This window comes from Ochotona curzoniae, unplaced genomic scaffold (assembly GCF_017591425.1).
Source record: "Ochotona curzoniae isolate NIBS_2020 unplaced genomic scaffold, NIBS_Ocur_1.0 contig_1, whole genome shotgun sequence".
Lineage (NCBI taxonomy): Eukaryota > Metazoa > Chordata > Mammalia > Lagomorpha > Ochotonidae > Ochotona > Ochotona curzoniae.
The window spans coordinates 35939831-35967238 of NW_024464918.1; the positions used below are offsets into that span (position 1 = coordinate 35939831).

A 27408-nucleotide genomic window follows, 5' to 3' on the forward strand; every position below is an offset into this window, starting at 1 on the left:
CCCATCCAACTTGCTTCTCGTGGCCTGGGAAAGGATGGCCCAAAGCCTTGGGACCCTGCATCTGTACAGCAGACAGGAAGATACTCCTGGCTCCTGGCTTTAGATTGGCTCAGCTCCGGCTCTTGAGGCCATTTGGGGAACAAACCAATGAAAGGGAGGTCTCTCTCTGTGTGTAAATGTACTTTCCAATAAAAACAAATACATATTTTAAAAAAGGAAGAGATTGCTATTGAAGTACATACAACTGCTGAAATTCTACAAGGAGCTATATGTGCATCTAGATACACCCCAAGAAATCTCAAACCTATCTAAAAGCGCCCACACAGTGGCCCCTGTCCTGCTATCTTACCTAAACACAGGGCAGTTCTGGGCTGGCAATGAGAGCCTGCAAACTCTGCCTCCGGGGAACAGAATGGTCCCCTGGCGCACTGACCTTTAGGTGCTCCGTGAGTGTCTTCGAGTATTTCAGAGCATTTTCCTTCTTCAGCTTAAACAGCCTCAGGTACAGCAGAGACTGGCAGCGCAGGCTGGCAAATGGAAAAGGGCAGTTTGTTTAAGCAGGACAGCTGGTCATATCGGCACAGGCAATCTTTGCATTTAGTAAGAGTACAAGACTAGTGCATGATAACAAACACTGGCTTAAGGTGAATAACATTCACCCTGAAACAAAACCAAAAAATGTGCTGTAATTGTGGTATAAATCCTGGGGTGGGGGATGGGAATGTCTAAAATTCAGCACTAACTCTCATCATTTGCTGCTATTCAAAATCAAAAGCTCATTCATCCAATGTATCCAAGTAATGCTTGCACTGAAACAAATGATTGAGGGGCTGGACAATGGCTCAACTGGCTAACCCTCCACCTCCAAGTGCCAGGATCCCACATTGATGCTGCTTCATGTCCTAGCTGCTCCACTTCCCATCCAGCTCCTTGCTTGTGGACTGGGAAGGCAATGGAGAATGGCCCAAGTTTTTGGGACCGTGCACCTGTGTGGGAGACTCAGAAGAACATCCTGGTTTCTGGCTCAGCTTACCTTCAGCCATTGCAGCTATTTGATAAGTAAGCCAGAGGAGGGAAGATCAATTTCTCTTTCCCTTCCTTTCTGATCATATCTTTTAAACAAATAAGGAAGGAAAGAAAAAACAGAGAAAAAAGAAAGAAAAATGAAATATAAAATGAAACTGTTAAGGTAAAGAACCTCCAAATCAAATTACAAATAATCTGAAGCTAAAAAAAACCAACAACAACAAATGCTAACAACTTTGGACACTCAACTATGAACAACATAACTCCAACACTGCAAAAATCTGACCACGCAGCACAGGGGTCCAGCATGATCACCCTGCCCCAGCCAGTCATGCTCTTCGCTCAGTGTCTCCGATGCGCATGCTTCTTGCCATCCCTCTGTGTCCTCTGCCTAGTAGGTCTTCTTGTCTCCAAGTCTTTATCTTTTTAAAATATATACATATTTAGGGATCAGTGTGTGGCACAGTGAAGTAGGCCCCTTCACTTCGCCTACAATGCTGTCATCCCACATGGGCTGTGGTTCCAATCCTGGTTGCTCCATTTCCAATTCACTTCATGACTCTGGGCTTTGGCTTGGCCCAGTTCTGGCTGTTGCAGCCTTTGAGGAATAAACCAATGGCTGGAGGACCTCTTTGTCTCTCCTACTTCTCTGTAACTAATTTTCAAATAAATAAAAATAAATCTTAAAATTGAGAGGCAGGACGAGAGAGAGAGAGAGAGAGAGAGAGAGAGAGAGAGAGAGAGAGAGAGAGACTGCCTGCCTGTTGGTGCACGCTCTGAATGCCCAGAGCAGCAGCAGGAACAAGGTGGGCAGGGGAATCCAGAAGCGAGACCGCTGGAAGGCTGGTGTCAGGAACTCTCAGGAGGGTCACTGTCACTGTGCCTGGGGGAGCACATTGGCAGGAAGCAGGCTCTGGGAGCTGGGACAGGAACCCAGGCACTCGGATGTGGGCTGTGGGTGTCTTCAGCACCGACCTAATGTCTGCTCCCATTCTTGCTTCTCAGACTCAGGGCTGCGCTGACTTTCCTTTCAATGGATTTCACTCACACAGCTGAATGAGTATTTGACACTTGCTGTTTTTACATTATAACAATAAACTCCATGACAAACAGGACTGTTGTCAGTTTTATTCATAGTTGTGTTCCCCACTTTAAACATGGGACCAGGCCAAGAAAATGTCTACTAATAATTAAACTCATCTATTTGTCTCATTTATTTTGGGACTAAGCAAAAAAAAAATAATAATAAATAATAACAAAATAATGCTTTCTGTATTCGGCGCAAGCTAGAGGCTGTTCCCCAAACAAGGTACATTTGTAAAAGGAGAGGAGAGGTACTTAAAACAGTGGGGGGAGAGGGCATGCCTTTGCCTTGGTGACGAAGATGTCATTTGAAACAACCACTTCCAGTAGCCAAGTGCCTGTGTTGGAGTCTCGGCTCCAGTTCCCAGCCCAGCTTCCTGCTAATGTATACCTCGGAAGGCAGCGGCTCAGAATGCAAGTCCTCGGGTCCCTGTCACCTACACTGGAGACTGAGTTCTCACCTTCCAGCTTTGGCCTGGCCTGGTCAGCTCTTTGGGCAATGAGTCAGTAGATGCAAGATCTTTCTGACTCCGTGCTTTTCAAATAAATAAAATGAATAAAAACACAACCCAGAACATTCTGGAAAAACTGCCATTTACAAAGAATGGGGTGCCCTAGCCCATCGGAACCTGCAAAGGCTACCTGACACCACAAGAGAGGATAGAACAAACCAATCAACTACTCTACCCATATGTTGACAGTGAAAAAAACAGACAAATGGAAACTCTAAGGATGGACTATGTCAATCAGTGGATTCTGCAATGACTTTATCGTGCTTGGAATGGCCAGATTGGCAGCAATTCATAGCTGCTGAACTATCAAAACCACTTGAGCAAGACCCTTGGAGCATGCCCCACATCAGGGACCTGGTGTTGGTGGGAGGCCAGGTGGGGCGACTTCCTTTATCCTAGGCACAGGAAAAAAAAAAAAAAAAGAGAGAGAATGTGGAAATAATAGTCTTACCCAATTTCCTGAAGCCCTTGAACCTTTGTGCCCTAATTAACCATGTAAAAATTGTCAAAAAACCCAAAAAATTAAAAAAAAAAAAAGGAAGAATGGAGTGCCCTAGTAAAGCCTCACCCCATAGAGGCGAGGGGTCGGAGTGACGACAACTAAAAGCTTTCACAACCTCTCAGTAGGAACTGTTATTTCCTGCTTGACTCAGAACTGGGTCAGAGTCACAGAACTCGGATTCCAGGCTAACATTCAGCTCAGAGCACACAGGGTTGATCAGAAGCTGCTGGCGGCCTGGCGGAAGCCGCGAGGGCGACACTCACCAGAGGACTGTGAGCCTTTTGTCTGCAGCTGTAGCATCTGGTGCCAGGTAACTCTTCAGCTTCATAGTGTACCTGTGAGTGAGCAACAACAGATACGTGTCTAACACAACATACATTCTCAACTCAATCTCACAGCTTCTGTTGTCCTTCAAGAACCAAAACCAAACACAGAGGCAAAAACACCAACTCGATCACCTAGCGCCCCCTATCCAAGGGAAATAAGGCAGTAAGCACCCCACTGAGTTCACTGTGATGTCAGCTCCTTCCCAGACAGGCTGGGACACCGCACTGCCAAGGACACAATGCAATTCTCCACTTACTTGATGAGTTCCACTGTCTCTGAATACATAGGAAACGGGGATTTGGATTCCTGAGCATTCTTCTCCAACGCGTTCCCACATTCAATAAAAGACACCACAGCATCAAGATAGTACACGGCTTTCTCAAACCTATCCGACTGCAGAAATGAGAATAAAACAGTGAGTAGGGATTTACAACAAGCACAAGCAACAAATGAAGTAAAGTTAGGCTGATTAATACAAACTGTGAGGACAATCTTGACATACCAATGCATCTGCATTGTGCTTTAGCTTCTTTGCTTCTTGTAAATAGTGGTCGGCTGAGTAACTTCTGCAATGGAAATTTTCAGTGTAACTCACAGGGTAACATAATTGTGCTATATTTTCAGTTTTGCTGTCCAAAAGTACAGAAACTAAGCTTTTATTAGGCAATTATCTCACTTATTTTCTCAAAAATGTATTGATTGGATTATGAACATGAATCCTTTTGGCCAAATCATGACAAACCAAGCTCCTAAGTATTTATTACTTATTTTTTTAACTTGCTTGAAAAATTAACAGAAAAGATGTGAGCAGGAGAAAATCTTTTATCAAAGTAGGGGTGAAAAATCCACATTACAAAAACACTGCTCTTCCTTCTACAAGACAATCTCCAGCCTAGGCAGTGGCGCCAGCAGCAGCCAAGCCTTCCAGGAGAGAACATTTACTCTGCATATCAGATCACAGTGCTAGGTTAAAGGAGCAGTCCTTGGCCTAGTCGGAACCTTTAAGTTAAAACCCAAACATTTTAGGGTTCACACATGAATCCTGGCTGTTGATAGAAATTAAAATGAACGTTTGATTTGCTGGAATGATTTCCTTAGGAAATAAAACAATCATATTGCTCTCACCTGTCATCAAAGGCAAGCTTTGTTCTCCGAGGCTTAGACGTGTCAGGAGTCGGTGTAGACGGAGGACAGTTAGAGGCACTATTTGGAGCCTTTTCCTGACCGACAAAATATATAACCACATTGAAAACTGAGAGATTAAAAAGTAAACTTATAGTGTATCTCCAGCCACTGGTTAAAAAAATTCCATTGCCTTTGGTAATCAATTTTCTTGCTTTAAAACTTGTATTAGCTTTTCATGTCAACTATTTTCCACAGAACAGGTTATAACCAAAACATTCTCTTATTGAGGAAGGGACTACTATGTGCCAGGCATAGGTTTATGTACTTGTTAAAACAGAAACAGAAAACCAACTTCGAAATGGCAATCCGACTTATGGCAAAATTGATCGGTCACTACTGACTGATGAAGTAATACAGGCATCCTGTGCTTACTACATCCTTGGCACTGTCAAAGCACTTCATAAACTCATTAACCCTCCAACAATCCTAAGTACTGCTATTATATTAAATTAAAAAAAGGTAATGTCAAGAAAGTTTAGTAATTTACCCTAGGTCAAACAACTTTTAAATGGCATTGTTAGAATTTTTAATATGATATCTAGATCTGCTTAATTTAAAAAATTTAACCACCTTCTTAAAATTTTTTTAAAAGTTTTTTTTTTTTAAGATTTATCTATTTTTATTGGAAAGGTAGATAATACAGAGAAGAGAAGAGACAGAGAGGAAGATCTTTCATCTGATGATTCACTCCCCAGGTGCTGTCAACGGCTGGTGCTATGCTGATCCAAAACCAGGAGCCAAGAACTTCCTCCACATCTCCCATGTGGGTGTAAGGTCCCCAGGTTTGGGCCGTCCTCAACTGCTTTCCCAGGTCACAAGCAGGGAGCTGGATGGGAAGTGGAGCTGCCGGGATTAGAACCGGCGCCCATACAGGATCTTGGCACATTCAAGACAAGGACTTTAGCCACTAGGCCACGGCGCTGGGCCCAGCCTTCTTAAAATTTATCCTCTCAACAGCATGAATATTCTTCTCCCTGTCAACATGGCCTTTTATGTCCATTGTTTAAAATTTATTTTTAATATTTGTACAATTGAGAAGGATGCACATGTATGTGAGCCTCTGATCAGAGTGGGGAGGACCCCTTTTTTTCCCCCAATGTCTTTCCTCTCCTGCATCCAGGATGGGGAGAGGGTTGTTCCTTGGTGTCAAACCACTCCAGCACCTGGGAACAGATGAAGCCCTGGAGACCCAGATGTAGAGCAGAGTGCACCAAGGGTCACACCTGAGTGGCTTGGAGAGCCCAGATACCATGGTTCTCACTGCTCCAAGGCTTAGAAAATCCCTCCAATGTGTACTGGCTGGCAAAGTCCACCCCAGTGTATCCACAGACCCAACTGCCCTCCCTCAACTCTTTCATAAGATGAAAAATATTTACGTACCAAAAAGGAAGGAAGGAAGGAAGGAAGGAAGGAAGGAAAGTACTACAGCATGTCTTTTATGGCTGTTGTACCGACATAAACCTGACAAATAGTGTCTTACAACTTGAGCTTAACATTCATTTATAATACTCCTGCACTCAATTTTTTGGCTTTTCTGACTGGCTTTTCAGTTCATCCATTCCTTATTTCAAGGGAAAAAATTTAGAGATCAGAGGAAATTCCAACTTTTTTTTTAGGGAAAAAATTTTGAGTTTATGAAGTAGCTTTTTGAATTTTATATTTTGGTAGGTACATTTCTAGGATAGTTTTCCTCTGTTTCACAGAATCCAAAGTGCCTGGATGTAAGGGCCAACATTGTGGCATAGTAAGTAAAGCTTCCTGCCTGCAATGTTGGCATCCCATATGGGCACCAGCTCCTGTCCTGGTCGCTCCACTTCCAATCAGTCCCTGCTAACAGCCTGGGAAAGCAGTAAAGACTGCCCCAATGTTTGGGTCCATGTGACCCACATGAGAAATCGGGAAGGAGCTTCTGGCAGGTGCAAGAGCTCTCTCATTTCCTCATTTTCAAATAAATAAATAAATAAACAAATAAATAAATAAGTAAAATATTTTAAATGTCTTTCATCTGTTGGCTCACCCTCAAAGGGCTGCAACAGTTGGAGCTGGGTCAGAATGAAGCCAGGAGTTTCTTCCAGCTCTTCCATGTGAGTGCAGGGACCCAACACTTGGGGCTTCCTGCACTGTTTTTCCCAGCCCCTAAACAGGGAGCTGGATCTGCAGTGAAGTAGCCAGAACTGGAACTGGTAACCATGTGGGAAGCTAGCTCCACAGTGCCACTTCACCAGCACAGTATTCTAATTATTCAACTCTGAGATCTTCGCTTTACTAACTAACAAATAATTGGCACGGCATGGTAGCCTAGCAGCTAAAGTCCTCACCTTGCAGGCGCCAGGATTCCATATGGGTGTTGGTTCTAATCCTGGCATCTCTGCTTCCCATCCAGCTCCCTGCTTGTGGCCTGGGAAAGCAGTCCAGGATAGCCCCAACACCTTGGTATCCTGCACCCATGTGGGAGACTCAGAAGCTCTTAGCTTCGGATCAGTTCAGCACCTGCTATTGTGGTCACTTGGGGAGCGAATCATCGCATGGAAGATCTTCCTCTCTGTCTCTCCTCCTCTCTGTATACCTGACTTTCCAATAAAAATAAATAAATCTTTGAAAAACAAAAATAAGCTATGTTCTTTAAGATTCGGATATTTTCTTAAATTTCATTGCATGCTCTGATTTCATGGAGTTCTAATTACAATAATTTAAAAACAATGCCAACAATGTAGTAGTCTATTAAAGTACAGAACTGAGGATGTTACTCTGATTCAGATCTCCACTGATAAATGTGGAGACTATTTCCCAGCATAATGAGCACGCTATAACAACGAGGAATAATTTCAAAGCTAAACTGAAAAGATTTTTCTCTATTTCATGAGTCTAGGCAAAATAGTTGCTTTGTCATTTCTTATTATAAAACTTGTTCCTACAGTCTAATTGTATAAAACCTAAAGCTCGTTTCAAACTTCAACAATCAGAGTCATTTAAAGATTATTTTAAAAACCCGCATGGTAAGCAATTGGCTCAGTGGTTAAGATGCAGCTCGGGACACAGCCACCTCATCCACAGTGCTTGGTTTCAGTCTTTGCTCTGCTCTGGTCCAGGTCCCTCCTGGGAGTCAGCAAGTGATGGCCCAACTCACCCTGCATAGACCAGACTTAGCTATGACAAGCATTTGCAGAGTCAATCAAAAGACAGATTTCTCTCACTTGGTATGTCACTCTATCTCTCTGCTTTTCAAGTAGAAATAACTAAAACTTAGAATCAAAAACTTGTATAATTAATGTAATCAATATTGGGTTTCTATGTTAATATTTCTTTTAAAAGAGGTTTATTTACTTTTATTGGAAAGTCAGAGAGGCAGAGGTTTTCCACATACTTGTTTACTCCCCAGCGGCTGCACAACTGCAGCCGAACCAGGAGGCGGCCAGGAGCCCGGGGTTCCATCCAGGTCTTTTGTTGAGGGGAGCAGGGACCCCAAGGGATGACCTTCTACAACTATAGAAAACAGCTGGATGGGAAGCAGAGCAGCCAGGACTCGAAGTGGCACTCCTGGGGGATGCTGGTGTGCCCGGGGGTCGGAGGGCAGACGCCAGCACCGTACCTTCACCTCCTTGGAGCTGCTGGAAGTCTTCCCTTCAGTCTTCTTCTGCTTTGACGTGGAGGAGCTGCTCTTGCTGCTGCCACTGTTCTCCTTGTGGCTGTTGCTGCTGGACTTGAGGGACGAAGACTGACTGATAGTCCTCTTCCGAGAGCTGTGCTCTGATTTGGGATCTTTCGAAGGCACAGGCCCAGCAGGGGAAGGCAACAAGTCCTTTTCTTTCGCAGCACTTTGCTTAGATGACCTACCAAACCAAACCAAAAAATTCTCATTGCTCCATACACTGGTACAGGTTGATAGAACCTTCTGCTTCTCATTGCCCGCTTTCAGGACAAGGAGGTTACTCCCACAGTTGATTACCAGCGCACATTTATTTCTACAAAACAAGGCTCAACTCTGCAGAATTGGGACTCTTGTCAAGTTCTCTCCATAGCTGCACGGCTGATGCCTGAAATGGCCCACTAGGCACTCAGTACATATTGGCTGAATGGATGGACACACCAGTCATGAATGGAGAAATCAACATTTCTGAGCCAGCAATTACAGACAGGGTGCCACACAAGTTTATCACTCTATAATTACCTCGGAACCATTACGAGGAAGCAGTAATCCAATCTCAAATGCTTTCTATTACTTAAAAATCAGAATCTCCCAGTATGTGAGGAGTACTTGTATATGATACAAACTTACTACAAGGAACACACTCAGAAAACATTAGAAAGAACCCATCACCAAAACAGACATGCTAACAACACTGATATGTGGCGTGTTTGGGGGACATACTCTCTGTTGCTGGATGGCTTGTGGCTTGTTGAATTCTTATCTTCTGTTTTAGGTTTCTTGCTCTCATTGGCTCGGTTATCATCATCACTCTGGATGGGAAACAGAAAATTTTCATTCATCTAACTTCAACATCCGGTACTGTCATTCTCAGACCATTTATCACAGAGAAATGTCAGAAGTAAGACCAATGGGGAGCCAGCATGTGGCACAGTGTGGTAAGCTGCCACTTGGGACATGATTATTCCCTATCAGTTGCCAGTTCAAGCCCTGGCTACTCCAGCTTCTGCTAAGGCACTTAGTCAATACAGTGCCCAGGTGCTTGACCCACGCCACCAAGGTGGGACAAGTTCCTTGCCTGTGGCTTTGGCCTTGGCTAAAACTTGCACCTGCTGCCATTTGGGAAGTGAGCCAGCAAACGGAAGATCTCTTTTCCTTGCCTCTGTCTTTCCATAACTCTGTTGTTCTGCTTTTCAAATCAATCAAGGCTCCCTCCTTGTTTTTAAAGATAATACTAAAGAGACATCCAAGAGCTCATGTATGCAATTTTCTGTCAATTTAGTATTTTCTTTAAAGATTTATTTACTTTTATTGCAAAGGCAGATATACAGAGAGGAGGAGAGACAGAGAGGAAGATCTTCTGTTAAATGATTCACTCCCCCAAGTAACCTCAACCACTGGAGTTGAGCCAATCCAAAGCCAGAAGCCAGGAGCTTCTTCTGGTTCTCACACGCGGGTGCAGGGTCCCAAGGCTCTGGGCCGTCCTCAACTGCTTTCCTGGGCCACAGGCAGGGAGCTGGATGGAAAGTGGAGCAGGACTGCCGCAATTAGAAATGGTGCCCATGGGCCCGGCATGGTGGCCTAGCGGCTAAAGTCCTCGCCTTGAACACGCCGGGATCCCACATGGGCGTCGGTTCTAATCCCGGCAGCTCCATTTCCCATCCAGCTCCCTGCTTGTAGCCTGGGAAAGCAGCTGAGGATGGCCTGAGGCTTTGGGACCCTGCACCCGTGTGGGAGACCTGGAAGAAGTTCCCGGATCCTGGCTTCAGACTGGCATAGCATCGGCTGTTGTGGTCACTTGGGGAGTGACTCAGTAGATGGAAGATCTTCCTCTCTGTCTCTCCTCCTCTCTGCACATCTGACTTTCCAATAAATAAATCAATCTTTAAAAAAAAAAAAAAAAAAAAAGAAATGGTGCCCATATGGGATCCCCGCGCTTTCAAGGCAAGGACTTTAACCATTATGCTATTGCACCGGGCCCTAAACATGACATTAAAAAAAAATGGTTTATTTGAAAGGCAGAATCATAGCGAGCAAAGGATAAACATAAAGAGACAGATTGCTCATCTGCGGGTTCGCTCTGAAAAATGGCGGTAACAGCCAGAACTGGGCAAGGCTGAAGCCAGGAACCTGGAACTGTACTCCCTTTAGGTGGCAGGGATCTTCTGGAGAGCCAGATGTGACTGGCACAGCTGAGACACCAACTAGTGACCACACCGGAAGCTGCCATCACAGGTGCAGAAATGCCAGGCCCTACATCTGGTTTTGAGGTTGAAAAGTAGTCTTCTGTTGTAGATCTACACAACACAAATACTGCAACAAGCTTTCAGTATTTAGATGGTAATACAATGACTTTGGGGATGGGTGATAGTCACAAAAATAAAATGAAAATACAACTCATACACCATAAAATTCACTGTGTACAAAAGCACCATTCCATAGCATTAGTACATGCACACAACTGTACAACTATCACCATAATCAGTTGTAGAACATTCCCATCATCCAAAAAAAGACATCCTATACCCATTAACAGTCATTCTTCATTCTGCTCTCCCCAAGTCCTGCAGTCACCACACAGCCTGTCTCCATGGACAGCTTATTCTAGCCATTTCCTCTAAATGGATCATAAAACATGTGTGGCATTTCTAGGTGGTTCTTTTCATTTTGCATAATAATCTTTTTAAAGATTTATTTAGGTCTCGGTGCTGTGGCTCAGTGGCTAAAGTCCTCGCTTTGAATGCGCTAAGATCCCATATGGGCGCCGGTTCTAATCCCGGCAGCTCCACTTCCCTTCCAGCTCCCTGCTTGTGGCCTGGGAAAGCAGTCGAGGACGGCCCAAAGCTTTGGGACCCTGCACCCGCGTGGGAGACCCGGAAGAGGATCTGGGCTCCTCTCTTGGGAACAGCTCAGCACCGGCCGTTGATGGCACTTGGGGAGTGAATCATCGGACGGAAGATCTTCCTCTCTGTCTCTCATCTTGTCTGTATATCCGCCTTTCCAATAAAAATAAATAAATCTTAAAAAAAATTAACTGTTTAGTTGAAAGGCCAACTTACATATTATAGAACAGTTGCTTCACTTTTCTAGAAATTCAAGTAAGATGAACAATTTAACTCCATTAAGTTAAAAAAAAAAAGAAAGAAAAGGAAGCAATGGGGCAAATTATTCTCCTTTGTTGGAATACCTGGTACCTGCACTGCGGTTTTAATAAAAGGGCAGAAAAACGTCTCTGGCTGACTGTATTTAAGGATGTGTTCTCTGTTCTCAGCTCAGCCTGAGTGGGGTTTGTATCCTGGCTTTATTGATAAGGCCATTCTGGTCCTTGTCTTTTACTTGCTGAAGTTCAACTTTCAGCCTTTTACAATCACATTCACAGATGCGGATGAGGGAATCATTCTTCAGCACAGACTATTGTGAAAAGTTTTCTTTTCCTTAAAAATTCTTCCCTGCACAAGAAAAGAGCTCAAAAGCTGCCCCTCCCCAATGCAGTCACTGCTGTGTAATTGACTTGTCTTTTCCTTCCATGACTATTACTGTTTGATGATTTTTACATTTCCTGTGACTACAATAAACTGACTGTAAATATATATCAAGCATTTCCTCCAAACTATTTTGGAAACATGTAGAGATGAGGGTCATCTATGTACCAGTAGATATTTTTATTTCTAATTTCTATTTAATAAAAAATAGGGCACAAACATGTACAAGGTGGTCATTAAATTGTTAAACATGTCAAAACTAGTGAATCAATTTTAGCTAGAACTAGTTAAAGAAAAAAAAAAAATCTGGGCCTGGTGCAGTGGCCTAGCAGTTAAAGTCCTCAATTTACACATGCTGGGATCCCATATGGGCGCTGGTTCCAATCCTGGAAGCCCCGCTTCCCATCCAGCTCCCTGCTAGAGGCCTGGAAGGCAGTCGAGGATGGCCTAAAGCCTTGGGACCCTGCACCCAGGTTGGAGACCAGGAAGAAGCTCCTGTTTCCTGGTTCCGGATCGGCTCAGCTCTGGCTGTTGGTGGGGAGTTGTTTGCAGAGTGAATCAATGGATAGAAGATTTTCCTCTCTATCTCTCCTCCCTTTTGTATATGTGACTTCCCAATTAAATCAGGTGTAAGATAAAAAAGCAAGCCAGGGGCAGGTGTTTGGCTAAGCAGCGGGGGTCAAGGCTGGGACACCTATGTTTCATGACTGAGTGCCTTGCTCCATTTCAGGTTCCAGCGTCCTGCCGCTGACCAACATGGGAGGCATCAGGTCCTGACTCAGTGGTCTCACTCCTGCCACCCAGCTGGAGGACCTGGATTGAGGTCCCGACTCCTGGCTCCGGCTGGATGAGCCATGATCATGGCAGGCACTTGGGGAAGAAATCAGTGGACAGGAGTTATCTTTCCTCCTTTTCAAATGAATAAAACTAAAACAAACAAACAAATCCAGAAAATAGTAGAAAATTGTGACATCCCAGAGGGAAGAAGCATACACCCTAATTTTAAAAAAACCATCTATAAACAAGATTTTAAGACTGTTGCAAGGTCAGTTAGCACTCTTTCTTCTAATGTCACTTCTACATTGGCCAACACATATTTCAAATTCACTTGATGTAAACTATGCTGCTTTGCACAGGGGTCCAACAGACTGCCCCATAGCTGGCCTGCGATTCACGCTTTCCTTCACAGCCTTGAGCCAATTTATCAATCTGTGGCTTACTGAGATCCTCCTAGCATTTCAAATCATGTTGTTCAAAAAAAAAAACAGCAGAAAGACAGGCCTTGGCTTAGCCATCTCCAAGCCTGTGTCCCCTGCCAGTGCAACGGTGTTGGACATCCTAACTCCAGCTTCTTGTGACTGCAGATCCCAGGAAACAGGAGTGATGGCTCAAGCCGCAGGCTTCCTGCCATCCTGGCCAGAGACCTCCAAGGGTTGGCCTAGTCTAGACTCGGCAATTGCAGGTATCTGGTGGAGTGAAGCAACAAGCGGGAGTTCTCTATTGCACACACTCTCTCTCTCTCAAAAAAAAAAAGTATGATGTTAACAACAAAAGCTCTCCACATACCTTGTGTTTCCTCTTGCCCTTGTTGGAGCCCTTCTCTGAGGTTTGCTTCTGGGCCTCCCGTGTGTGCTTCTCTGGCACATTTTTCTTCTCCCCCTTGGGTGGCTCTGTTTCTTTGTAAGGCTTCCCTGGTATTCTAGTCAAGAGATTCAGGTCAATCTTCACAATAAGAGGATACCTGTCATCAGGCTCACTGAGGGGTGACAGAAGTTCCTTCTCTTCCATAGGAGAGAACATTCGGTTCCTAAAAAAGCTATCTTCTTCCTCCACTGAGGAGGGTTTCACTGGAGTCCTGCTGCTGTCAGGGTACTTGGGCGTCTGCGAGGAAGGAGGCAGGCTCTCACTTTCATCTGAATCCGAGGATGAGGTATCTGTCTCTATGATTTCCCGGGATTTCTGGGAAGATTTACTTGCCGTCTTGTATTTCTTTTTCTCTGCTGGAGGCCGAGGGGAAGATTTAGACTCCTTCTTTATATTGGGTTTCCTTGAGCCCTTGGTGGCTGCTTTGTGCCTGCTGGACGGCAGGCTGGCAGCCATGTCCACCGGGGTCTCACTCTCTATCTTCAGGCCTCCTCGGGGTTCTTCAACAGCTGCCTTCTCAGCCTTTTTAGGTTGCTTTTTGCCTACAGTTCTCCTCTGTGTTGTGCTGTCACCCTGTGCAGGAGACTTCTGCCTGCCGCGCCCACTCTCTGACCCCTTCTGGATGGTTTTGGAGTCCCGCCCGGGAGTAGCAGAACTCGTCTCTTTCGGCGCGCTGGTGTCAGTGTAGCCACTCCCAGGGCCCTGATCTCGGCTCTCCTTTTTGTAGCCTTGAGATGATGGGATGTTACTATCCACAGAAGATGCTGGAGACACTTTATGGGGGTTCACTTTATTCAACCAATTATCAAGCTGCCATTTGTTTGTTGGTGGTGGTTCAGGCTGAAAAACCAAAATATATACGCTTTTTCAATGCTGGGACTTTTTGTCTCCTTCAGTCACAGGAAGAGGAAGACACAATGCCTAAAACAATAAAAGTATCTGCTTTTCCTAGTTCTGACTGAGCAAAACCCATACAGCTGAATACTATCAGCTTTAAACATTGAGTCAAAACACAAACTTAGTGTTACATATGGAAAATAATATTAAAAGGTCAGTTATTATGGTGCAAACATTTTTCCTATCTGTGCAGAAAACACATTTCCTGTGAATGACTCGAAGTTCCCCAAGTGTGACCTTCAAATAGCAAATAATACTGCTAGGAATCCAACTTTCAAGGCATTATGACAAATTACCATCAAGTATACTTATTTCTAGAAAGTAAACAAATAGTGTATGTGGCAAGATTTTTATCTGCATTTTATTGAGCCACAGTGAAATTAACATGACTTATTTTATCCACAGTTACTACAACACGAGTTACCCTGCTGCAATACAAAAGTGAATTCAGTAGCTTAATAACTTGCAAGCAGTCCCTAATCTAGACCAAATGACTATTCAAAGAAAACTGAAAGTAAAGTACCTAGGTTTTTTCTAAAATGCCACGACTCAATTTTCTTTCTTTGGAATATGTAACCTCCTTTGCTTCCCCTCCTGTACAGGAGTGGGATCTAAAGCAAGCGTCACTAAGGGCCTCCCTGCAAGGGCTAAGCAAGGTGGCTCCTGAACTGTCTCACCTCGGGCGACGCGCTCTGGGACGGCTCATTCGCCTCACTGTCACTGGAACTGCTTTCACTCTCGGAGTCAGATCCAGAGCTGCTTTCTGATCCACTGTGGCTGCTAGAATCATCTCTGGAGTTATCTGCCCCTTCACTATTATGATGGGAGGGTTCAGAATTACTAAAAGAGATTAAAAATGAGCATGTTATACATAGTGACAACAGGAAAACAAACATGTCTGACAATCAACTTTACTTAAAATATTTGCTATTTAATTTGTTTTTTTAATTTATTTGCGAGATGGAGAAGTAGAAAAACAGACAGAGCTCTAAGGGAGTTTCTACTCTCGGTTCACTCCCCACATGCCTGCAATAGCCACAACTGGGCCAGTGCAAACACTGGGAGCCAGTCTGCCACAGGACAGTAGGAAGTCAGTTGCTGGAGCCACTGCCTCCCGGGATCTGCATCAGCACAAGGCTGAAGGCTGGAGCTCAGAGACGGACATCAAACCCAAGTTCTCATGCTGGGACTCAGGCATTATACCCACTGGACTACAGCGCTGCTTCCTAAAAGGTTTACTCCTATTTAGACTGTAAAACCAGAACTCAGATACAATGAAGCAAGTAAAGCAAGTGTTAAAAATAATTTGAGATACTACTTATATATAAAATTCATCTACTTTAAGAATATAACAATTTTTAATTTACACCATGACAACTGATAATACACATTTTAGAAGGGTACTTATTGTATCGCCTCAATGTTACCAGGCTGACCTTATCCCTTCAATGAAACAAAAAACACAAGAATGTCTACCTTCCGGGTGTACTCCTGGGCATTGTTTTGTCACAATCCTAAAATGAAAGCATAGGAAGTAAATCTGTAAATGAATAACTAGTACTCTGTTTGCTTAATGAGAACAATATCTGAATTTCTGAAGAACAAAATGACTTCTCTAATGTATGCATCAAGGCTTACTTAGCATATACAGTTTTATGCATCTAAAGAGTAACAGAATTGCCAGCATAAGCATCAATGTTTTATTAAGAGTTCTTATCAATAATCTGCTTCGTGAATATCCTCTAATTCATAACAAATACGAAAGCAAAGTCAGTACTGTAAAAGTAATAAAAAATGGAGGCTGAAACAGAGCACAAAAACAACATTTGATTGTCAGAAAGCCTATAAGAAGAAATTCATTTTAAATAACTGATCACTAAGTATTAAGTCAATTATACCAAAAAAAACCCACACAAATACTAGATGATACTGGCAAAAATATCATAAACATACCTGTTCGCCATCACTGTCCTCACTGCTGCTGAGTTTTAAGTCATCTTTTAGCATTCTAGAAGGGAAAGACAAAAAGGATTATTAGTTCTGAACCAATTTAACATGGCATGCTAGAACAATCTAGACAAGGAACACTATAGTAGCCAAAGATTTACTTTAAAAATAAAACAAAGAAAAAAGTGTAAGTCTACTCTTCAGTACTCCCATTTAGAATAAAGACAGAAATTTAACCATTTCATAAACTCTACCCTTTCCATGAGTGAAATGGTTACTTTTCTAACAAAATAAGATGTACTTTCTGAAGACTCTCAAACTCATTTGTTATCTCTAACTTTCTCTAAGTGCACACCCACACACATTATATCACCATTAAAACAAACTAACACAGCCATACCAAACCATCCACTAGGAAGACATAACTCCTAAAAAGAAGGAAGATAAAATGAATGCATCAAGCAATTCTTTTTTTGTCTTCAGTGTTCCATGAAAAGAGGTTTGTGCAACCAGAAGAACACAATAAAAAAAGAACACAATACCCTAAGCCAAAGCTGCGGCTCACAAACATTCCACTGTGACAGGAAAGAGCCCTAGGTAGAAGCAAATATTTGGGATGACATCCTTGGGTATATGAAAGAAATGACCACGTACGAGCCTTTAAAATTCAGGCTCCAAATTTTCCTCAAAATTCAAATTAATTTAAAAAAAAAATCAGAGAACTAATACTATATGCTAACAGTTTCTAAAAATCATCTTTCAAAGTAAAATTAAAAATTTAAATTTTCCATTTCCCTTAAGGTCACAAAATCAAAAACAAAAACAAAAAACAAACTTGCAATACCACTAACAATCCAAGAGTATTTATTACAGGAGAGGAAAAATTAAAATGCAACCTAAGGAGAACACCAAGTAGCACACGTTTAATTTCTCAGTAGTAGTCCCATTGTCTTTCTTCTTAAAATTTCATGGCCATCTCCCATCAGTGTGAAGAAAATGCTCAAAGTGGGCCCGGCGCGGTGGCGCAAGTGGTTAAGTCCTCGCCTTGCACGCCCGGGATCCCATATGGGCGCCGGTTCTAATCCCGGCAGCCCCACTTCCCTTCCAGCTCCCTGCCTGTGGCCTGGGAAAGCAGTTGAGGACGGCCCAAAGCTTTGGGACACTGCGCCCGCGTGGGAGACCCGGAAGAGGCTCCTGGCTTCGGATCGGCATAGTATCGGCCCGTTGCGGCTCACTTGGGGAGTGAATCATCGGACGGAAGATCTTCCTCTCTGTCTCTCCTCTCTGTATATCCGCCTTTCCAATGAAAAAATAATAAAAATAAATCTTTAAAAAAAAAAAAAAAAAAAGAAAATGCTCAAAGTATTATATAAAAGATTACCTTAAATGAAGTAAGTAATTACAGAATTATGAAGCATTTTAAAACTGATCCAATATGTGATGTGGACAAATTTTCTTTAGTATATGGGCTTAGTTCATCTCTACGCAGGGAAATGTACTTATTTTGAATTCTGTCAATCCTCTCATTTAATCCAACTCAGTGAACCTGCTTACCATGTGAACATGTCCAAAGTTTACCAGACTGGTCATGCTGTGGTTTCTTCAACAACCAAAATGATATGCACATTTACAGTAATACTGAACGCTTTTGTGCGTGTGTGCATCAAAAAAATATAATTTCAATTCTTCAGAAGTGGAAGTAGAGAGCCTATACTTACATATTTTCACTTCCACTTGGTCCTCTCTGTGCTGACTGCAGGGGTCCTGGGAAGGTCACCAGCAGTTTGTGGCTATGGCATAGGGAGCTAGTACTATGGCCACAATTTAATCAGAATTTTATTTTAGAATTCTGAATAATATAGAATATTTTATTGGCTCAGGAATTCAGTTCACTTTTTTTAAAAAAGAATTTTTAATTCTTTTTTTATTGGAAAGTCAGATATACAGAGAGGATGAAAGACAGGAAGATCTTCCGTCCCAAGTGGCTGCAACGGTCGAAGCTGAGCAGAGCTGAAACCAGGAGCCAGGAATCTCCTCCATGTCTCCCACACAGATGCAGGGTCCCAAGGCTTTGGGCTGTCCTTGACTGCTTTCCCAGGCCACAAGCAGGGAGCTGAATGGGAAGTGGAGCTGCCAGGATATGAACCAGCACCAATAAGGGATCCCAGTGCATGCAAAGCGAGGATTTTAGCCGCTAGGTTACCACACCAGGGCCCAAGAATTCAGTTCACTCTTTAACGTGAAATGTATGACCCTAAAGTTATTCACCTTACCATATTTTGATACACCTATCTGCTTCTAGCTACAAAAAATTGAAAAATCTTCAGAAGACAGTACTATGTTAATTCTTGCATTTAATCTTATTATTTATTAAATATGAGCTATGAACACACACACAGATGAAGGAAAAAATGTATCTCGAGGCAGAGGCAGGCAAACTATAGCCCGAAAGCCAAATCCAGCCTCCCCCGCTGCCCCCCCCCACACACACACTGTAGGGCAGATAGTTTTATTGGAGCACAGCCCTGGTCTCTGGCTGCTCTCATACCAAAGCGGCTACAATGAAGTAGACAGGACAAAGAGAATGGCCTGGGACATCTAAAACATGCCACTATCAGGGCCTTTATGTGACAGTTTGCCTACTCTTGTCTTAAAATATTAAGCAAATATTTCTAACTACTGTCCAAAATGTTCACATTTCATAGATTAGCTTTCGCAAAAAAGTGATAAACATTAAACTAATAAGCAATAAACTTACGATTTAGGCTGGTGCCCATTTGAAGATTTTGAAGAAGGGTTATATCTTTCTAGAATAAAAAGAATGCATAAGTAAGCAACGATTGACTATTCACATTATAAAATATCTACCCTGAAAGAAATTAAGCCAAAACAACAAAATTTAACTCTTCAATCATTAAAGAGCAACACATTCAAGCTCAGTAATGACAATGGTAAATACTCAGGAAACAGGCAAGTCTACAAGCTTCTGGCAGGACTGCAGACTTGCATCACCCTTCTGCTCCGAAGTCGGGCAACATTACTTTATCGATACTTTGTACAGTTCCAATTACAGAAACTTACCTTATACATAAATCTGGAGAAAAACACACACATATGACTATCCATAGTTCTTAATAGTAGAAACCAGAAACAAATTAAATATCCATCAGTAAGTGACTAAATTATGATACTTTCATGTGACATGGCACAATTTGAATATTAAAAAGCATCAACTGGAGCTTTATACTGAAACAGTTCTAAAATAACAAGCCAAAAAAAAAAAAAAAAGATAGGGTTTAAACAGCACATACAGCTATGATCCCACTTGCCATGTTAGCTATGGGGAAAGAGAATGAGGAAGCAGTAAGGATAAGATGTTCTTTAAAAACGAAAAATTTAAATTTCCTGGCCTTTAGCTAGCTATTTTCTGCATACCAAAAATGTCATGCACTTTTTGCATTATGCACATACTCCAAGAACTTCTTGAAGTACCTCCACAAAGAAAATTTAGAATTAAAAGACATCTTAAGGGCTGGCACGGTGGCACAGCAGACTAATTCTCTATCCTGTGGCACCAGTATCCCATACGGATGTCAGTTTGTGCCCAGCTGCTTCACTTTTGATCTGGCTTCCTGCTGATGGCCTGGGAAAGTGACATAGCATGGTTCAAGCCCTTGAGCCACTGCAGCCACGTGGGAGATGTGGAGGAAGCTCCTGCCTCTGGCTTTGGATCGGATCGGCTCAGCTCCGGGCAGTGCGGCGGCTTGGGGCGAGAACCAGTGAATGGAGGACCTTATCTCTCTCGTCTCTTTTCTCTCTGTAGAAGTCTGTCATTCAAATAAAAATAAATAAATCTTAAAATAAAAAATTACTGTGGTTTCATCTCTTTAAGATCACTAAAAGTAATTAGCAAGTGATTAAAAAGTTCCAACGCTCTTGAATCTTACCACTACTCATCTACACAACCAGTATCCCTTAGGGTGACATTGGAGCTCCCTACAGTTCTCTTCCAGTCAAGATTTTCTGAGAGGCCAGGAGAGAAGAGGAGAATGTAGCAGACAGTAGACCAGACTTCTCACCCAGAGTAGGAGACCTGGGAAGCCTAAGTTGGCAACATAGAGACTTGGGAAGAAAACAGCCACAGTCAGCTATACTGACTCTTTCCTGGGTAAGGTTTTACCATCACAAAACCAAGCCTCTTCCTAAAGGAAAGTCAGAATGACTTTTGAGTTATGAGGTACCCATAAAATTGAATCTATGAACTTTTGGGCTATTCCAAGTAATAAAGCTTATTTTGATTTCTAATGATGAACAGTCCAGCATACCAAGATTCAGTTAACCCATTATTCAGTTAAACCCATTACTACTTATCAAAGTAGTATATGGTGAGACCAAGAGAATCAAATACTCAATAAATGTATTACTTGAAAACCAAGAACAGAGTAAAAACATACTTACTTTGATCTCCAGGGCCAAAATTGGACTGCTGTGACTCCTAAGAAAAAGGGACATAAAATTATACAAAATGATATGGAGAGGGAAAAGCTCCTTAGTGGAAAATGTTTCAAATTACATAAAAGAAAAGGGAAAGAAAGAATGTTATGATGCTGCCTCGTCATCTCCAACAATCTGTGGTCATGGGCTTTCCAGGACGCAGCAAGAGCACGAGGTTAGCCAATCATCTCATCATCTCCTTCCTGTCTGCAGCCTTCATGGCTCTCATCTTAATTTAGAGCCCTGAAGAGAAAACAATTCCAACTTGAGAGTTTTGTTATTTAGAAAACGCTACCCCAGACGCACGCAACTGCCTAGCTTACCTGTACAGAGACAGGCGCTAATCTGCTGAGAGAAAAGCAGCCAACAGCTGGCAGGCACTCTGGGTCTAGTTAATGCCAAATCTGTGTTAACTAAACCAGTGAGCCAGCAGAGTTGTCTATTCCATTATTTTTTTTCAAAGATATGTGGGGATGGCAGAGACTGCTGGGATGAGACACACTACCTTGGCCCCCAGATGGAGGAGCTGCAAATTGTCCAGGGAAGGGAGTTTGGGGACATATTGGAGTAGGACACCTGAGGGCATGTCTGAAAGGGGAAGAATGACTTCTGCAGCCTTCCATGGACTGGCCGCTGCACTCACAGGTAAGTGAGGCGGCTGCCAAAGAGGGAACTAGAAGTTATGTCTCCACCAGGCCAAAGCACCCACCCACATGGGTGACCTAGACTGGGTTAGATAGAATCACCTGCTACCTACTGCTGCAAACAAAATGGGCTGAGGGACATGACAGGCTAGGCTAAGTGCAGTACCCGCTCACAGATGTCAGAGCAGATGATGGGCTGTGTCAGGATGGGCTGCAGCACCCAACAGAATGCAAAAGAACTAGATCTGGGGAAAGATTCTGTAGAGGGCTTGTGGGTTCACCTCTATGGAACTGCAACCCCTGTTGGTTTATACCGAAAACTGGGGTGGGGTGGTGGTGGTGACAGGCTGAACCAGACTGCACTAAGAATTTACCTGAAATCTGTGGGAGCCAGGGCTAGGAGGGGCCAAGCTGGGTCAGACTGCAGCACATGCCAACACATGCAAAGATCACAACTGCGGGCAGAACATGCCAAGTAGAGCCATGACACCTGCATGAGACCTGGAGCTGGGAGTAGGCAAGGCAGGACAACTCGGGAATCCCTTCTAGGATGCAGCTCTCACTGGGGAGCACAAAGCTGCAGCTGGGGGTGGGAAGGCCAAGTTGGCTGGGCTGTAGTACCAGCTGGTATGCAAGAGTGCCAAGACAGGGTGTAGGCTATACCCAGCTGATCTAGGCTGCAACACCCACCAGCCAGAGCTGAAGCCAAAATGGGTGTGGAGGGGCTGGGCTAGGCCACAGCACACACTGGTAAGAGCCGACCTGGCCTTGACAGGTTAGGTCACAGCATGTACTGCCAGTGATGCTTGAACTGGGTTGAGCTGCAGCACCACTGGCACATGAAAGAGTTGGGGCTGGGAGCAGGCCTGGTAGGGGAACTTGGGACACTCGCCTGCTAGGTTGCAGCTCCTTCTGATGAGCCTGAGAGCCAGTGCTGGGGACAGGCCAGGAAAGGGTAGACCGCAGTATGAGTTGGCATATGCGAGCCAGGTCTGGAGGTGTGCTGGGCTGGGCCATTCTGGATTGGATCACACAACACCTGCCAGTTCACATGAAGATTGGAAGTAGGGCCCGGCGCCGTGGCCTAGCGGCTAAAGTCCTCGCCTTGAACGCCCTGGGATCCCATATGGGCTGCAGTTTGTATCCCGGCTGCTTCACTTCCCATTCAGATCCCTGCTTGTGACCTGGGAAAGCAGTCGAGGACGGGCCAAAGCCTTGGGACCCTGCACCCACGTGGGAGACCTGGAGAACGTTCCTGGCTCCTGGCTTTGGATCAGCACAGCACCGGCCATTGCAGTCACTCGGGGAATGAATCATCGATGGAAGATCTTCCTATCTATCTCTCCTCCTCTCTGTATATCTGCCTTTGTAATAAAAACAAATAGATCTTAAAAAAAAGAAAAAAAAAAAAGGAAGTAGTCCAGGCTGGGTTAGGTCGCTGTACTCACTGACAAGAGTTGTGACTGTGGGTGGGCCGTGCTGAAACAGAATGTAGCACCAGCTGGCAAATGCTGGGGATGGGCCATCTCAGACTGGGCCACAGCACCCACTGGCAAGCACAAGACCCAGGACTGGGAATGGGCCTGGTATAGAAACTGTGGGCACTTGCAGCTCTCACGGGTGATCATGACAGTCAGTGTAGGGGGTGGGCCAGGCTGGTCAAGATAGCAGCATTCGTTGGGTTATGTGTAAGCTGGGTCTGGAATGGAAAGGCTAAGTAAAGCTGCAGCACCCAAGGGTGGCACTAGAGCCAGGGTGACAAGGCTAGGCTAGGCTACAACATGTGCTAGCACTTGTAAAAACTGGTGCTGGCATTGGGTCTGGTGGGCTAACAGGGGTTGCCCCAACTAAACTGTACCATCTGCTGGTGTGCATGAAGAGCTGGCCTGGAACAGGCTGGGTTGGGCTAGGCTGAGCACCCATCAGAAAAAGATGGAGCTAGGGCCAAAACTGATCAAGCAGCTGCAACCACTGGGTATGTGCATTGGCTGGGCTAGGTGACAGACCAAACCTGCTGCACTGACTGGCATGCACAAGAGTCAAGCCTAATGTCACCCCAGCAAGGTTTCTTGGGGCACTCCACAACTGGATGGTTGGACTCAAAGCCCAGCCACAGGGAAAAGCACAATACGTGTGATACAACTTTAGAGTGCACATATTCAGAATGGGCCTCAGTTGTTGATGCCTGTGCAATGGTCAGCAAGCCCAGATGCCCATAGTGGACATGACAGTCAACTCATCTAGGCTAGCAAGAGATGTCAAGTGCCTTACCAGAAGTTGGAAAGCAGAACAGGTTGGACCACTGTCCTGGCCAAGCTTTACATGTTCCTGAGTCTATGGATGCACTAAGGTGAACCTGGTTAGCCAATCAACCTTGGAAAGATTTTCTCAACCCTGGTGCAAGGAAGCTGACGAGTCAAAACTATCAAAACAACTCAAGTAACACTCTCAGAGCACTCTGCCCCACATCAGAGTCTCTCAGGCGCATCAAAGGACTGTCCTCAGTCCCCAGGTTCTAAAGTAGTTGCACAAATAGAAGTGGCCCTCTCTCCTAACCCCTGCAACTATGGACACAGGAGAAAAAAATTAAAACATGTGTCCTTCCTTCCCACCCTCCTCCACACATGATTCTCCCCAACCTAATCAAAAACCCAAATTGGCAGCCATCTCAGCTATGTAAACAATATTAAATATAAAATAAAAATAAGTTTTAAAAAGAAAATGCTTACTTTAAAAAGAAAAAAAAATAGAGCCAGGTGCAATAACCTAGTGGCTAAAGCCCTTGCCTTCCATGCGCCAGGATCCCATATCGGCACTGGTTCGTACTCAGCTATTCCACTTCCCTTCCAGCTCCCTGCTTTGTGACCTGGGAAAGCAGTGAAGAACAGCCTAATGGCTTGGGACACTGGACCTGTGTAGGAGACCTGGAAGAAGCTCCTGGCTCCTGCCTTCAGATTGGCACAGTTCTGGCCACTGCACCCACTCAGGGAATGAATTAGTGGATGGAAGACCTTTCGCTCTCTCTTTTCTATAAGTTTGACTTTCCAATAAAAATAAATAAATCTTTCAAAAAAAAAGTAAGCACTAAAACAATACTTAGGCAAAAATTAGCTATACAATCTATGCACTTTTAGAATATTCTACCTTTATGAACTAAAAAAGATTCCAGAAGGGAATGTTCATGTCATGTGATTGACTCCCTTTCTCTGCTCCCAACAGGTCATACATAAGTGGCAGCCTGAGGAAAGGACTGTCACACATTTTGGTAAGCACTCAGGGAACACCAATGGAATGGAAGCTAAAATGTCACCATCACTACCAAAACACGGCTTTACGAACTTAACATTCCTGACCAGAACAGCTGTGTCATATATGAAAACATGTACCTTCCTAGATAAAGTCTGTGTTGCAAGATGTTACACAAACATCCCCTAAATGACTACTTAAAAATGATCTTGTTCTGTGACAGAATTATCTGCAAAAGAGCAATCTAAACAGTAAGAGAGGTAAAAAAAACAAAACAAAACTGTAAACATACATTTATTCTCCAGGTGACTTTTTAAGAGTGCCAAGATCACCCAATAGGAAAAGAACAGTCTTTTCAAAATTGTAATAAATAACCAAATGCAAAAGAATAAAGCTGCTCCTTTATGTCACACACCATGGAAAAGTTAACTCAAAATCAATCAAAGAAATTAAGGTAAAAGCTAAAGTTATTAAACTTGAAAAACACAGTGCCATATCTTAATGATCAAGGACTAGGCAAAGACTTTTTATATAGATATGGTATCAAAAGTATGAAATATGAAAAGAAGATTAATTGAACTTTGTGAAAAGTAAGAATTTTTGTGTTTCAAACAATACCATCGGGGGAAAAAAAAGGAACTCATAAAATAGGAAAAAATATTTGCAACCCGACAAAGGATTTGCATCTACAACATATAAAGAATGCTTATAATTCAAGGATAACAAGACAGTCTAACTAGAAAAATCGGGAAAGAATCTGAACAGATATTTCTCCAAGAAATATGTATAAAGGGCCAGTAAGTGTCTGAGAAGATGCCAACAGGGAAACGAAGTCAAGCCCATGAAGATACCCAGCATTTCATTCTAAGATTGCTAGAATCAAAAAGATAGCAACAAATGTGGACAAACATGAGGAGAAACTGTCATCTAGGCGGAGATGTAAAATGGTAGGGCTGCTTTGGAAACATCAGGATTTCCTCAGCTGACTAAATAGAAAGTTACCAAGGGATCCAGAAATTCTACTTTCAGGAATACAACCAAGTGAAATGAACACACACCCACATAAATACCTCCGCATGAACACTGAAAGCACCATTCTTTACAATCTACAAAACGACAAATGACTGAAACACCAATTATTACACAAAATGAGATATACATCCACCCTGTGGAATGAAATTTGGCCACAAAAAGGAATGATATAGTGATTCCTTGGATAAGCCTTGAAAATATGATGCTAAATCAAAGAACCTAGCCATAAAAAGGCTGTTTATAGGATTCGCCTACATGTAACGGCTAGAATAGGAAAGTCGGTAGAGACAGCAGCGGAGGGGTTCCTAGGGGCTGCGAGGAGAGAAGGGGGCTACAGGGAATGCGAAAGGTAAAGTTTCTTTCTGTAGTGATGACTGCACAGATCTACAGACTCCTAAGTGCTCGAATGTGCACTTCTATTACTATTTTCTAAAGATTTACTTTATCTGAAAGTTAGTTAGAGAGAGAAGCAGATTTTCATTTGTTAGTCTACTTCACTCTCTCCCAAAATGACCTCAACGGCTGAGGCTGGGCCAAAATGAAGACTGGAGCGAGGAGTTCCAGTCTGGTCTCTCACGTGGGTGGCAGGGCCCGGGCACTTGCGAAGGGAGCTGGACGGGAAGTGGAGCAGCTAGAATTCACAGGTACTTTGAGAAAGGAACATCAGTGTTGGAAGTGGCAGCTTAATTTGCTACATCATAATCTGACACCCTGTAAGATATGCTTTTTTAAAAATTTAGTTTTATTTAGAAGGCAAATTTACAAAGAGAAAAGGACAGAGAGCTGACTCACTCCCCCAAACAGCCACAGTGACTGGAACTGGGTTGATCTGAGGTCCCAAGGTTCTTTTGCATCTTCCAAGTGGGTGCAGGGTCCCAAGGCTTTGGTCCGTCTTTTGCTGCTCTCTCAGAAATATTAGCAAGGAGCTAGACATGAGTGAGGCAGCTGGTACTTCAACTGGTCCCTATATGAGATGCTGGTGCTACGGCTGGAGGATTAGCTTGCTGCGCCACTGTGCTGCTGGCTCTGAGGTTCCACTTTAAATGGCAAAAGTCACAGCACAGATGTTATGGCTGCTGCTCAAGCTGCCAGCATCCCATATGGGTGCAGGTTTAAATTCCAACTGCTCCATTTCCAATCCAGCTCCGTGGTTAATGTTCTGGAAAAGCAAAAAAAGATGTTCCAAGTACTTGGGCCCTTGCCACCCTGCTAGGAGACCTGGAATATGCTCCTGGCTTTGGATCGACTCAGCTCTAGCTGTTGTGGCCATTTGGAGAGTGAACCAGTGGAAGAAAGATCTTTCTGTCACTCCTTTTCTCTGCCTTTCCTTCTCTCGGCAAATCTGTCTTTCTAATAAAAAGGAATAAATCTTAAAAATATAAATAAATAGGGCATGGTGTGGTGGCCTAGTGGCTAAAGTCTTCACCTTGCAGACACCAGGATTCCATATGGGCACTGGTTTTAATCCCAGAGGCCTCACTCCCCATCTGGCTCCCTGCTTGTGGCTTGGGAAAGCGGTTAAGGATGGTCCAAAGCCTGTGCAGCTTCCAAGGACTCTGCACCTGTGTGGGAGACCTGGCAAAAGCTCCTGGCTTTGGATTGGCTCAGTTCCGGCCACTGCAGCCACCTGAGGAGAAACTAGCAGATGGAGAAGATCTTCCTCTCTGTCTCTCCTCCTCCTCCTCTCTATCTGACTTTCCAATAAAAATTAAAACAAAAAATTTAATTTAAAAATAAATAA

General features: G+C 43.6%; 1 protein-coding gene across 3 annotated transcripts in view; it reads right to left on the minus strand.

Moving 5' to 3' along the window:
* AFF4 (AF4/FMR2 family member 4) overlaps positions 1-27408 on the minus strand; it is a 69577-nt gene that overhangs the window by 7015 nt on the left and 35154 nt on the right. For 2 of the 3 annotated variants that reach the window (XM_040971570.1, XM_040971561.1), the window contains 13 exons: positions 20710-20746; positions 19010-19058; positions 16258-16312; positions 15781-15818; positions 14982-15144; positions 13330-14247; positions 9005-9093; positions 8225-8465; positions 4576-4670; positions 3953-4016; positions 3707-3843; positions 3387-3458; positions 434-527 (listed from right to left, as the gene is read on the minus strand). In XM_040971570.1, coding sequence (XP_040827504.1) covers positions 434-527; positions 3387-3458; positions 3707-3843; positions 3953-4016; positions 4576-4670; positions 8225-8465; positions 9005-9093; positions 13330-14247; positions 14982-15144; positions 15781-15818; positions 16258-16312; positions 19010-19058; positions 20710-20746 — 2052 coding nt within the window. Of the gene's footprint in view, positions 1-433; positions 528-3386; positions 3459-3706; positions 3844-3952; positions 4017-4575; positions 4671-8224; positions 8466-9004; positions 9094-13329; positions 14248-14981; positions 15145-15780; positions 15819-16257; positions 16313-19009; positions 19059-20705; positions 20747-27408 lie in introns of those variants that run through there. The other variant, XM_040971579.1, reaches the window with a different exon arrangement.